This window comes from Apteryx mantelli, chromosome 16 (assembly GCF_036417845.1).
Source record: "Apteryx mantelli isolate bAptMan1 chromosome 16, bAptMan1.hap1, whole genome shotgun sequence".
NCBI lineage: Eukaryota > Metazoa > Chordata > Aves > Apterygiformes > Apterygidae > Apteryx > Apteryx mantelli.
The window spans coordinates 1,930,702-1,945,138 of record NC_089993.1 but is presented as its reverse complement, the minus strand read 5'-3'; the positions used below and the strand labels follow the sequence as shown (position 1 = coordinate 1,945,138).

Below are 14,437 nucleotides of genomic sequence, written 5' to 3'. Positions count from 1 at the left end.
TTAGCACTTTCGAAAATTCCCATTTAAAAAAACTTTGAAGTCCCCATGGCAAAAAAAATCAGATGGTTTCCTTGAAAACCTGGATAAGCCAAACCAAATCTCTTCATTCTTCACCAGGCTGGCACTGAAGATGACTCATAAGAAATCCTCTCTAATTTGACCTGAAGGCATAACTGTGTCTTGTTTCATAGGGGATTAGGAAACTTCTCACTCTGTTCTTCTGTGGGGATCTGAATAAGAATTTTCCCCTATAGGAGAGAGGAAGTCTGGCCACAACAGACAGTAACTGTGGTACCAGGGCTACCACATAGCCCTCTCTTTTCCTGAGCAATGATTCTGTCTTCAGTTCTGGACAACCTCCCCCTTTGGTCAAAGGATGTCTCAGGACGACAAGGCAGAAGTGCCTCCTACTCCAGGCTCCATCCCTAGCAGTGGTGGGCAGCTGCTCAAGCTTTGGCTCTTCATTTGTCCAAGCTCACTGCCTTCCTAGGCTGTTCTGCTGTTTTTATAGCTTTATTTTCAAACCTGTGTCTGGGGCTCCACTTAGGAATCCTGTTAGACTATAGCCCCTGTATCACTAGGGAACCTTGCAACAGCTGGCAGTTGCTGCTCTCCAGGAACCTACTAGATTGGGAAAGAGCCATGTGGAAAGGAAGCCTTCAAACAATCCAGGTTTGCTTATAGAACTGCGAGCATCAGCTAGCTAAATCCTAGTTAATATCTATGTTAAAGTTGTCCTGTGTGGACGGATGAGCTGCCAAAAGCAAGCCAGAAGGAGAAAGGAGCAGCAGAGTCTCTGTCAGCTGTTGTCCAGCTGATGAATAGATGTTGTAGGAGCAGCTGAAGAAACTGTCAGCTTTGTTTGAATAATACCCTCTTCCTTCCCTGCTCCTGTCTAGCCACATTTGAGAAGTGTTACCAAAATAAAGTTGCCCAGGGAAACATCAGAGGCATCCAGATGCTGTTTGCTCACCCAGGACCCAGGGGCGAGGTGACCAAAGACTGCAAGCAGTCTCCCAGTAGGCAATGCAGAAGGCATATTTCAGCTTCATTCTGCTCGCATGAGCATGCCAGATATGATGATTGACCTCAGTGGAGCTACTTTCCAAAGGACTGGCTTTTGGACAGTCTCATGATCTTGTGTTATTACAAACTGATATGAGGTAGTTGTTAAGACTTCTGCCTGGAAAATGGTCTGTTGTGGTAGTTTGTAAGTTGGGAATGCTGTCAATTCCTATGTCTGTGTTGGCTTCACCTTGTTTCAATGACAATTTTAAAATGGAAAATACTCATCTCTATTGCCCTAAGAAGCATATATACAGTGATGTGTGAGATGGACCTGAGAACCACACTAGTGATGTTTATGTCTGCAGACGAAGGAGGGAAATGCTTTTACAAATGTTTGAGAATGATCACTGTGCACTAGTGGTGCTTATACGTGGCAATGGTTTGCATAACTGCAACAGAAAACCCCAGCGCTGTACGTGTTCTGACTTCTGTTTTAACCTATTGCCTCTTCTACAGCTTTTCTTAAAAAATCAGCTTATGTCTTTCCTGGGAGTTTAATGTTGCATTTTTAGATGGAGAAACACCACCCTTACCTCCCAAGTTGCTGAGAACAGCTTTGAACTGCCTTCCAGAGGTGTCTTGTGTAGCATCAAGTGTCAATCCATGGTGAGCAGGCCCCGGCTGTTTGAGCAGGAGATTGGGATGCACAGAAGGGAGCTGTGGCATAGAAGTCCCCTCTGGAATATCAGTTTTTTGATAACAGATGGAGATATTTATGGATTTGCTCTGCTCAGAGCTTTTGGACATTGGAGACTTCAACCCCCCCCACAAAACTGCACCAGGCATAGGGTTTAGTAAATGCAGAGGTTGTTCCTGTTCGTTTTTCTGGTGCAGGAACTGTCAGGCTCATACCATGAAGCTTGCTGCATTGCAGGAGACCTGGCTCTTTCTGTAGAGTGGCATGGTTCCTTCCTACCCTGCACCCAGGAAGGGCTTGCAGAAAAGCAATGTATCCATGGCCGTCATGCTCAGGACCCCACCCGTGTTGGTGGTCTCCTGGCCTCTCTGAGCAGCTGCTGTGGTGGCAAGACAAGAGGAGGGAGGTGAGGAGGGCAAGCTTGCAGGATGAGAGGTTGTGGTGCGATGATGGGCTGGCAGTAACCTTCTCTCTGCTGCTTTGCCCACGACTGGGACTTTGCAAGTTGGGATGGTCTGCGGTTGTGATCAGGCCAGGTGCTTTGCCTGCCCTGCAGACGCTGCCTGTCTCCTGCACAGCCCAGCTGCTAGGGAAGATCGGTTTGCTTGTTGGAGTGTGCATCTGTCAGTCTCTTCCTCCCCCTTTTTCTACAGTCCTCCAAATTGCCCTTTTGTCCCCAAAACAATGCCACTTTGCAAATGCCAAAAGCAGCCAGTTGAACGAGGATCTTTCGAGCAGCATTGCTACTTCTCTGCCCTCCCGTCAGGCTGTGCATAGGAAAAGAGGGGATTCAAATTAACCTTGCTCGTCTTTTTTTTTTTTTTCTTTCTCTTCTGCACTTCTCCCTGCATGCTTCTTCCCAGCCTAACCCCTCTCCTGTTGCCCTTTGCATACCTCTGTAGCAGATAATGTCTTCTCCTCCAGGTGACTGTTACTGTTGTCCTCCAAAGGTATGTGTGTGCCTTGAAACCTAGCTGCCTCCGAAGATAGCTGTCATGATGGCTTTCGTCTTCAGGGCTGGAAAGCCGAGTTGCCCCCTTCTGTCTCTCCTGTCTGTCTGGTTTTCCCCTAACCTGCTTCTCTGTTGCCCCCTCCCGCCCCGCTCTCCTCCAGCTCCTCTGACCTCCTTTGAGGGGCTGCACATCACTGCAAGCGGTGATGGGGAGCTGATGAGAGACGAGAGGGGTGGAAGTGTCACGGAGGAACTGTGTGTGTGCGCGAAGGGGAGCGAGGAGCAAGCAGATGCTCCGTCTTAATCGCTCTCTCTGCAAATGAATCGATTAAACAACAAAACAAAACGAAACCTCTCGAGTGCCCTGGCGGCGACGGAGTTCGTTTGAGAGGGAGCCGGGGGGGCGGGCGGGGGGGCCAAGGAGGCAGCAGCGGTGGTGGTTCCCGCCGTGCGAGGGAGGCGAGCCCCAGCCCTCACCTTGCGATGCGTGAACGGGGAGGAGGAGAAGGTGCCGGGAGAGCCCTGCTGCCCGCCACCCGCCGTGCCGTGCCGTGCCGTGCCGTGCCGCGGCGTGGCGTGGCGTGGCGGTGGGCGAGGAGCCCCCGCGCGCGCGTGGGGCGGTCGCCGCGCGCCCTGCGACGCTGCCCGGGGCGGAGGGCGCCGCGGCGCTGCGGGCTCGGGGCTGCCGCTCCGTGCGCGGGTTTGCTCGGGGCGGTAGCGGGCTCCTGCCCGTTTGCTTTCTTTGGCCGGGATAAATAGCAGCTTCTGGAGTGGGGAGGCGGGAAGTAGAGATGGTTCAATAATAAATTAAAAAAAAAAAAAGGCAGGAATGATGACGGTTCCTTTGAGAATTGCGAGCGGCTGACAGCAGTGTGGGAGAGTGAAGGGACCGGGTGGCAGCGCTCAGGTAAATTTTGGGCTGTGTTGTGGGAAGCCTCTCCTCTGGGGTGTATCCTGCTGTTTCAGGCATTTAATTCAGAGCGGGAAGTGAATGAGAGCCTAGAGGAAAAGGAAGATAACAGGGGAGGAATGGAATGGGATTCGGAGAGATGCGCAGCAGGTTTTCAGCGGTGGATGGTCGTCCTTTATTGAAAGCAGGCTGTTTGCAGTGGATCGCTCTAAGCAGGGAAATAGCAATGAATGTTTTTTCATTTATTCTTTAACACGGCATCCATAACGGAGGGATCAGAAGAACATGAAGGTAGCTTGCTGATCTGCCACTTGAGTTAGTGTTGGCTTTCTGTGCTGTTTTCTCCCGGGTCTTTTTTGACATGGTTGGGGTTGCACCCAGATACTCCTTCCACTGGATGCGTTTCACTGACTTGATCTGGTTTTGCTCAGTGGTGCTGTAGTGAGATTTTTGAAGTCCTTTCTTTTTTTTTTTTCCTCCACTGAGCTAGCATCAGACACTGAGGATGCAAAGACAACTGCTCCTGACGAGGGGAGATTTCGGGCTAGGATTTCCCTTCTGGTTGGCAGAATCCCTTTATCTGCTGCTTGCTGTTGAAATTCTTTGTGCTGGAGCTTGGGAAGCAGAACCAGTAGGTGACCTAAAACAAGTAAGTCTGATCCATTTAGAGATGTCTGTCCCTCTCCTTGCGCTCAGGTGTTTGGTGACAAGCTGGAGAATCATGTTATGTAGGTGCTGTCAGAGGCAAAGGATTGCCTCCTGCCTTGGAAAACAGTGAGGAAGGAAAAGGAAGAGCAAGCAGGGATCCTTCTCTACCTGCTATGACTCTCTTGGTGTCCATATGCTGTAGGAATAGATCTTTTGGTAATTCATCTGGGCAACTGATTTTGTTGAGTGTCTCATTGTCTTCTGCTAATCTGGACAGCATCTCCTCTCTCGGCTGAGGGGAAACCAAAGCCAACCTGGGCTGCCTCCTCCATGCCTCATGGGCACCTCAGAGGCCAAATCCCTCACTTTTGGCTCTGCCTGCAGGCATCTGCTGAGCTACTGTTCGTAGCAGAGGCTTTGAGACACATGCCATCACTACTGAGGGATTCTTTCCAGAGGGCATTATTATTATTTTTTCCCCCTCCTCCTAATTCAGCTCTGCAGCAGCTGCAGCATTACAATAAATAAATACAAAAACCTGAGCAGCTCTTGCTCAGCTCGGCTTCTCCCGTTGGTTAAAGGGAGGCTGGGCTTCCTTTCTTCCAAATTTGAAAGATTGCTGCAGAGCATGTTGTGGACTGTCCAAAAAGTAATTCTTCACTAAACTCCTCCTGCCTTGTGCTGTCTTTCTCTCTTTCTCTGACTCCTAGTGCTCCCTCCTCAGTCTCCTCCTTGGCTGATGAAGTGCATGGGGTAGTGAGTACGCGCGGGGTGGAGTATGTGTGAGCGTGCGGTTGGACCAGTGCCCACGGATGCACGGGGGCGCACGCTTGGACGTCGCAGGGGCCATGGCTTCGTTTGGGAAGCTGACGGAGTACTTCAGCCTGAGGAAGTCGAGGAACGAGTTGCGCTCAGAGCGGCGGGGCGGCCGGCGCAGTGGCAGCTATTGCTGTAGTGTCACCGAGTGCAGGTACGGGAGTGGGGGACAACCTGTCTGTCCTGCCGTCTGTCCTGGCACATCTGTGTGTGTCTGGGGTGGAGGGGGGACTGTGGAGTATAGCTGGCGGGGGGGGGGTGTTGGGAGATGCGGTCTTTGGTGTTTTGGGTTTTTTCCCTTCTTCTGTGACCTGGGATTGGGGAGGAGGCAGGGAGCAAGCTAAAAGCTTCTTGTAAATGGTATCTTGGTTACTGCACGGGGTGTCTGAGCCCTAACAAACTCATTGCCTCGGAATATCTCTGGAAGGTGTTGCACTTTGGTGTCTGTGTCCCTGCTGAGAACACATTCGGGGTGTTGATAGTGCATCTTGGACATCTGCTCTGTGATTGCCTGCACGTATACCTGCTCATCTCTGTCTTTTGCTTTCTGTGCCGTACCACTGCACCTGTCATTGTCTTACGATACTGAGGTTACGGTATCAAAACCACCCTTCCCCTTCTCAGCTTCTCATTCTGTCACATGCAAAATATGCAGCTGCACAGAGAGCAAGAAGTTGTTTAACAGCTTGAGTTCAAAGTGTGTGTGTATGCATGCACGCAAAATTAATGGAGTCTCTTGTTTCCAGACATGCAGCGGCTGGGCTGAAGTCAAAGGGGTGGGAATAAGCGGTTCATCTCCTTGCATATTCCCTCATAGCCATCCAAGGTTGTTATGTTGTAAGGGTTGCTCTGTATTTATTGTTGGGAATGGGGTGTGACAGTGAGATGCTCTTTTGTCTCCCCCCCTCCTCCCATCCCCTCCTCACGGGGAAGATAGACGTACAGTTCATTTTCAGAGTATTTGCAATTGCAATGTTGATAGATACGGGGAATAAACTGGGGGCTGAGGAGAAGTGGCATTGTACTAACTGAAAATCCCCCTGGAGCTTGCTTCCCCCAGTTGTAGAGTACTTAGGGTCACCGCCAGAGATGGCAAGGCAATCCCAAGCTTTTAAGTATATGGTGCCTTTTTTATTGTATTGTATATAAACACTATTATTACAATTAGAGAAATGCTGCATGCCTGGGTGGTTTATTTCTCCATGAATACGATGAGCAGTTTGTAGGGAATTGCTAGTTCTTAACGCTGCTCTAGACTTTTTCCCTCTCTGTAGTTGAAGATTTTGGGTCTCTTGGTGGGGCAGAGGGGCAAACTTGCCAGCCTGAGCGGCGGTGTGTCTCCCAAAAGCTGCCTGCTGACCTGCGTGTGGTGCCCCTCTCCCTTCTGAAGGGGCGCAGGTCTGCGTGGAGGCAAACCGTGCTGGTGCCCCAGATCGGAGGGCTTGCCGCAAGGGTGGCCCTTAGGTCTGCCAACCTCACATGTCAGCTCAGGGAAAGTCAAGCCTGCACCAGCTTCAGAGGCTTATATTAAAAAATAGCCCTAAGATACCTGATCACCTTCTTCCCTGGTATTTGAGCATCTCTTATTCTATAAAAGATATTAAAGTATCTGTGCAGATCAAAAAGGAGTTGGAGGTTTGTGACTTTCACCCCTCCTGCTGCTCTCTGCTTCGCTAAAGAGATGAGATGTGATGTGCTGTTGCTGTTACTGTCTCCCCCTTCACTTGGAGGTTGGAGGAGATAGTTGCCTCTTCCCTGCTTGCTCAAAACAGGGAGTGTTTCTTCCTGAAATTCAGGGGAACTCATGGCTGAGCCAAGAACTTCGTTCTGCTCTTTCATGGTGTTGTGCTGGGGAGGACCAGCACAGTAATCAAACTGTTAAGGCACAAACCCCGATTTCTGCCCACACATATTTGCTGTGCGGTGCAGACCTGTGCATTGGGAAGGACAAGTTTGCAGGTGTTGCCGAACTTGGGATGTTCCTGGGGTTTGCTGGTGTGCAGCCAACTGCTATGTGTAGAACAAGGGTGTGCCACATTTTGGCTTCTCCCTGGCATTAGGGAGACGAGATGATGTTCCTGGGGCTTCGCACCCTTTCAATACCGCGTGCAAAGGGTGCTAGAGTCCTGAAGCTTTGTATTTCAGAGGATGCTGGGGAATAGTTTCCCTTGTGAAGGAGATGTCATGATGCCATCCTTGCTGGGGCATTAGCCTTGAAGGTGGCATTGCTGATACATAGATCACATACCAACTTTCTGGGGCGATGCTGGCTATGGACACATTTGAGTGCTTCCCTGGTATAGAAGTGTGACTAACGGTGTGTGGATGTGGTTCCCACGAGCAGAAGCTTCTCACAGAATCACAGAATCACTGAGGTTGGAAGGGACCTCTGGAGATCATCTAGTCCAACCCCCCTGCTCAGCAGGGTCACCTAGAGCACATTGCACAGGATTGCATCCAGGCGCGTTTTGAATATCTCCAGAGAAGGAGACTCCACCACCTCTCTGGGCAACCTGTTCCAGTGCTCTGTCACCCTCACAGTGAAGAGGTGTTTTCTCATGTTCAGATGGAAGTGTCTGTGTTTCAGTTTGTGCCCATTGCCTCGCGTCCTGTCACTCGGCACCACTGAAAAGAGTCTGGTCCCATCCTCTCGACACCCTCCCTTCACATACTTGTACACATTGATAAGATCTCCTCTCAGCCTTCTCTTCTCCAAGCTAAACAGGCCCAGCTCTCTCAGCCTTTCCTCATAAGAGAGATGCTCCAGTCCCCTAATCATCTTTGTGGCCCTACGCTGGACTTGCTCCAGTAGTGCCACATCCCTCTTGTACTGGGGAGCCCAGAACTGGACACAGTACTCCAGATGTGGCCTCACCAGGGCTGAGTAGAGGGGGAGAATCACCTCCCTCGACCTGCTGGCAACACTCTTCCTCATGCACCCCAGGATACCATTGGCCTTCTTGGCCACAAGGGCACATTGCTGCCTCATGCTTAACTTGGTGTCCACCAGCACTCCCAGGTCCTTCTCCGCAGAGCTGCTTTCCAGCAGGTCAACCCCCAACCTGTACTGGTGACTGGGGTTATTCCTCCCTGGGTGCAGGACCCTGCACTTGCCTTTGTTGAACTTCAGGAGGTTCCTCTCTGCCCACCTCTCCAGCCTGTCCAAGTCTCTCTGAATGGCAGCACAGCCCTCTGGTGTATCAGCCACTCCTCCCAGTTTTGTATCGTCAGCAAACTTGCTGAGGGTGCACTCTGTCCCTTCATCCAGGTCATTGATGAAGAAGTTGAACAAGACTGGACCCAGTACTGACCCCTGGGGGACACCGCTAGCTACAGGCCTCCAACTAGACTCTGCGCCACTGATCACAACCCTCTGAGCTCTGCCATTCAGCCAGTTCTCAAGCCACCTCACTGTCCACTCATCTAACCCACACTTCCTGAGCTTGTCTATGAGGATGCTATGGGAGACAGTGTCAAAAGCCTTGCTGAAGTCTAGGTAGACAACATCCACTGCTCTCCCCTCATCTGCCCAGCCAGTCATTCCATCATAGAAGGCTATCAGATTGGTTAGGCATGATTTCCCCTTGGTGAAGCCATGCTGACTACTCCTGATCACCTTCTTTTCCTCCACATGTGTGGAGATGGCTTCCAGGATGAGCTGCTCCATCACCTTTCCAGGGATGGAGGTGAGGCTGACTGGCCTGTAGTTCCCTGGGTCCTCCTTCTTGCCCTTTTTGAAGACTGGGGTGACATTGGCTTTCTTCCAGTCCTCGGGCACCTCTCCTGTCCTCCATGACCTTTCAAAGATGATGGAGAGTGGCTTAGCAATAATGTCCGCCAGCTCCCTCAGCACTCTCCAGCATGTCCAGGTGGTACCAATGTAGTGGCAAAATGTGTGTATGCAGATCGGGGCTTGAACCGGGGCGGAAATGGCATAGTGGAGTTTGAGTCAAAGGGACTTGTGCTCTCCCTCCTTCTTTGTGTGTTTTCCAGTGCCTGTTACCTTTCTCTGAGGCGCCTGGGTGACTGCATGGGTGAGCTGGCTCCAAGCCTATCATTTATATTCCCAGTGTTACTGACTCCACAAGTGATAAGGCCCCCTGCGTGCACGTGGAGATGCTATGCCTGTTCCCTTGATTGCATGAGATTGATTATGGAAGTAAAAATAAGTGCGGATTGAAGCATGTGAAGCTTTTGAAATCAGTGTCTCATTTCACCCAAACTACTTGAAGTTTTGCCTGATTTCCTTCTTTTTTTTTTTTTTTTCAATACCTGTACAGTTTGAGGAGCACCAGTTGAGACTGCCATCCCAAACTGAACTGGCTACTGACATCCAGAAAGCCAAATACTTTAGGGGCTGGGTTCCTAAAACAACCAGAAGCCTGCTTTTCCCATGTGGGGCCCTGTCCTCTCTCTAGATAGTGCTTTTTCTAGCTCTTTTGAGCAATGTTTTGTTTTTATTTTATTTTATTTCTTGATTCTAATGGGGGCAAAATAAACAAGGAAATGCGATGCCCACCCCCCCCCCCCTTTTCACGTGCCTGTTAGGATGGAGATGCGGGAGATCCTTCGTCCTGGGCTTCCGCAGTAGACCATCTTAATAGGCCCTTCTGGAGTCCTGCCCTGGCCTTTGCATGGCTCAGGGCAATGGGGCACCAACTGCTCTTCCCAAAGGTTTGTTGCCCGCTGGGACCACAGCAAACAAATTTAAGTAAAACCCCGATAAAAGGTGTGCACTAACTGGAAATACTCTTCTAAATATGATGTCTCCACTCATTCTTATAGGACTTCGCAGATATTAGCAGGTGTAGAGTTGTGGTCTTAAGTAATCTGCCTGTATTTTTAAGCTATGCCTACAGATAAAGCAACATGTATGTGGGTGTTTGAGAAGATCTGTTGCATTTGGGAATTTTTGTTGTGATCAGCAGGGCTCAGACTTGTGCTCGGAGGAGGAACCCTGCCACAGCATTGTTTCTTCCCATGGGCAGGTGCTACGGGCCAAGCCTGTGCGTGATGTTTGTAGGTTCTCTTCAGGCTTACTACATACCCTGTGCCCTCCTGCTCCGTCGTGACCTGTGGCACTGTGCATTTTCAGTCCACAGAGCTTTGTTGTGATCTACAGGCTCTCTCCATTGTGTCAGTCAGAGGTTTTTCCAACCTGAGACTTGTTAGCTGTGCTCAGTGGGAAGACAGATGTTTTGCTATGGTGCTGTGGCATTGTTGGCCCTTTTTTTTTTTTTTTTTTTTTTTTTTAAATCAAATGGACAGTCACATCTCCAGGGGTTGAAAGGCTTGAAGTGTGACAGCGTGAACATCAGAGGGTGTCCCCATCCCCATAAGCACCAGCTTATCCTGGTACTAATGACTGAGCAGAAATATAGCAGCCAGAACCAATCTCAGAAATGCATGTAAGTGACTTCTTTGCAAAAAGTTATTGCAGTCTAGTAAAGCCTTAACAGATGAGACAAATGTTCAACTTCATTGGCTTTCATGGAGTTTCATTGGTTTATGTAAGGTGAAGGCTTGGATCGTTGAAGATGTTGATCTCTGCAGCTCGGAGGCTGCAGCAGTGAATGCGGTGGTTGTGGGCCTCAGGGGAGGGAATCCTGCATGGAGGCTGCTTACTAAGGTACAGGGTTTTTGTTCTTCGTCTTATCTCATGGTGCCAGCATTAGTGCATTCAGCCCTAGCACTCTGCATGTTGACAGGGTGGGTAGGGAGATTCCACTTCCAGCACAGAGGAGTAATGAAAATAAAAGGCAGGTTATACAAAATAGCATCTATTTCTTTAATTTTAAACTGAAAAGGCAGCAGAACTGATTCCAGATTTGTGCAGCTTTCAAAAGTGGATCAGAAAAATGAGGAAGGCTATTATCTGTAGCTGAGTTGAGAAAACAGACTTGTTCTGCTGTGTATGCTTGGACAGAAGGAGACTCTGGGAAAAGCTGAAGTTTTCAGAAGCAGACTGGCATTTTTCCAGACTGTTCTTTTAGCTAAGTCTGCCTAGTGGGGAATTAGTCTTGCAAACTTGTGGACTGAGGTCCTGGGCACTTGCAGAGATTCTGGGAGCAAGTGGATTCAATCTAATGTCGTTTGGAGGAAAAGCTTTCCGGAGAATTTCTTGAGGAGACTTTTAAAGCTGGTCTCAACCTAAATGAAATGCTGTCAAAGCAGAAATCCCCCAAGGATGCCAGTCCTTTCACTGGAGCTGTGACTAGTAGCAGTAAGAAATGCTATCTTGTTAAAAATCCCAAATACTATCCAGCGATGGCATTCAAGAGGCAGTTCGTCCTCTAGACATGAAAACCAAAGCCCACTTCAAGCCTGTTTGATTTAGTGGCTTTTTCTCTTGGGCCAGGACCATTTTTGGATAGATCTGCTGAGCTGGCATCTAGAGGCTGACTCATTGCCTCTTTCAGTAACCCTCACCTCTCCTCTCCTGCACTCCTCTGTGTTCCCTAGCCTCAGTAAGGTCCCTGCAGAGGGACTTTGATGTGCTCACCTTGAAGACACTGTCCTGGTTGTGGTAAATGGGATTGCTCAAGAGCGTCCCTAGTGCAGGGAGGGAGGGAGGAGAGATTTATGCCTGGGTTTAGCTTTCAGAGCTTCCTTCTAGGGGAGACCTTGAGTCTTCTGGTTTGAGACAGTAGAACTGAAGAGATATGGAATCTTCAGAGGCAAAGAGCTTATTCTCACAGGTTGTATTCTCTGTGGACTCCAGGAGAGGAGCTATTAATGTCACATGCTTGTTGTGTGGAGGTGCAGTGGGGCAAGGCTGGGTCTGTGGCGCTGTGATGTGGCAGGACTTGCTACCAAGGGAAAAATCTGAATGATCAAGAGCTATGAATCCTTGTTCTTAGAAAAACATCTTCAGTGCATTCATAACTACTGTTCTTTTTCCTTTCCCAAAGATGTATTGGTGATGACAATGGTTTGATACATTTTCCCAGTGCTTGCAGCTTCTCCTTAGGTGCTCTGGGCATAAATGGCAAGTTTTGGTATCTGGGGCTTGCAGGAGTGACCTGTGTGTGGGAGGAGGCCAGTCACAGCTGATTCTAGCTGGCTGTGAAACCGATGGAAACAGCCCATCGCTCACCAAAACGTTGCTAGTCAGAGGAGGCCATGGCACCCCTGTGCAGACAGATTTAAGAAAGAGTGGGGGCTGCAAGGGAAGCGATGCTCTTGGGGGACATGGAGAAGACACGTGGAAGGAGACACTGTTGAGGACATGGATGGAGATGTGCTCTTGGAAGAGGAGGTACATCCCTGAGGAACGACAGCTGCCGGTGACCCACACCGAGGTGGGGATGCCCTGAGGGACTGTGGCTGTGGGCAACCTGCGCCAAGGTGGGAAGCCTCTGAGGATCTGGGCCTTCAGGCAACCCATGCGAGGGTGGGGACACCTGCAGGGGACCACCTGTGGTTGGTGCAGGGATGCATGTGACCCACATTGGTGTGAGGAAAAATCAGTAAAAAGCACCGAGTGGCCGAAAGAAACCATTATGCACAGATCCCAACCTCCTTAGCTGCCCGTCCGTCATTTCACCAAAGGAATTGTGTAAGAGGTAGCAAAAACAAGGGGACTTGAGCCTAGGAAGAGGAAACAAGAGGTGTTTGGCTTAAGATGAGCTGGGAAGGGGGGAGGAAGGGTGTTAGCTAAAGTTCTTGTTTAGTTGTTTGTTTTCTTTTTTTCCTCAGTACCCAAATTGGTAGTTGGAAGTTGATGATAATTGGCAGTGAATTAAGTCATGCAAAAGATTCAGAACTGTCGAGCCTGTTTTGCCTCTGTCATTAGGATAATTTCCAGCTGAAGGAAGGGACAATGCCCTGGGCTCTGCTTTTCCACTTGCTGTGTTAGCAGACCGTGGCTTTGGGTATCCCTGCTGCTCCATCAGAGCTTGTTCTGGGTCTCTTTGGAGGCTGGACCAAGGAGATCCTCTTTGCGATAGGGAGCTGTTATCTGTTCCTTTGGTGGTATTTTTCACATTAATATTCTGGTTTCTGTTTCTGGCTGTGGCGTTTGATGGACTTAGAGGTGGGTGAGTGGGGAGGAGCATTGAGTGTTTTCCTGCTGGGATTTTGCTTGGTTGTTTTGGGGTATTTAAAAATATCTCTTCAGCTCTGTCAGTATGTCTGCATTCAAGCATAGTCATGATGAGGAAGGGGAGAAACTGGCAAGTTCTGGTGTCGGAAAACTGTACTGAAGGAAAAAATCCTGTGTTAGCCTAACAGAGCATGGCATAGATTAAAAAGTAGACAGATCTTCCACCTCTGGCTTACAACAAACCCTTGAAACAGTGCCCCTCACTGGAGTGTGAGTGACTTGTGCATCTTCCCAGAGCACATCTCAGGGGCATTGACTTCCCCAAGCTTGTTGGGGATTGAACCCACTCCTTCCAAGTCCCAATCCAGTATATTTTTGTCAGTGCTGGCTGTTTTAAATACCTGTAGAAGTGACCGCTGGTGACTTGAGACAAAAACCCCATCATGGGCTGCTGGCAGAGAGGCACACAGGGTACCATGGAAGCCTTGAACTTCGGGTGAATCTCCATATATCTGAATAGTTATCTGCCTGCATTGGTGATGCTGATATTTGTCTTTTGTCCAGGCTAAGTAGAAGATAGCTGGAGGGTCATTTTGACTCCATTTGGTATATTTTTTGCTGCAAGACTACCCAGGAGGGAGTTGGTAAGAGTATCAGATAAAGAAGTGACTTACTGAGGCTTTTCCAGTGGTTACAGAGCAGTATCACATTAAAGGGTCTTTTTAGGTGGAAGGAAGCACTCATTTGAGAAGCATTAGGCTGTACATGGTTGTCACCTCGCTTCTGCCAGTGAACTGCCTCCTTGCTCCTCTCTCCTGGGTCTCTTGACTCTCCTCCCTTTGCATCGGCACTTTTGTAGAATAAATGCATGGTGTCATGCACAGTCCCTTTATTCTGCAGGTATGCAATGGATCTGGTAATTTACACTGGGTTTCCTGTGTGTGTAAATCAAACCTATTTACGCTATTGTTTTTTGGGAGATGCAGATGTGGTATTGTGAAGGGATGTGATAGCATTGTGCCTGTCGCATTGCCTGTTATTGGGTTTTGCGTGTTTTTTAATGTCACAATACTGAGCCATAACATCCAGCATCATCATCTGCTTGCCTGATCCTGAATGATGCTTTTAAAGGATGGGACCTGCATGATCTACTCTCTCTTCCACGGCTGTGGGGGACACAGCTGTCACATTAGCTGAAGTTGCCTGCTCTTTGCTCTTTTGTCTGATGCCAGTCCTGTTGCACTTCCCTGCCTTTCCCTTGGCCCTGCATCTGCTCAAGGTTCAGGTGAATCAGCTACAAGAAAATAAATGTTGCTGGGATCTAGACAACTTTTAAAGTTTTGCCTTTGCCCAACTAATAAC

At 49.3% G+C, this 14,437-nt stretch overlaps 1 protein-coding gene across 1 annotated transcript in view; it reads left to right on the top strand.

Annotated features, from left to right (window-relative positions):
- The first annotated feature begins 5,027 nt into the window (after positions 1-5,027).
- Positions 5,028-14,437, top strand: part of LOC106482405 (ankyrin repeat and fibronectin type-III domain-containing protein 1-like) — a 269,112-nt gene continuing 259,702 nt past the window's right edge. Inside the window, exon 1 of the mRNA XM_067306533.1 lies at positions 5,028-5,185. Within this exon, the coding sequence (XP_067162634.1) occupies positions 5,028-5,185 (158 nt within the window). The remainder of the gene's footprint in view (positions 5,186-14,437) is intronic.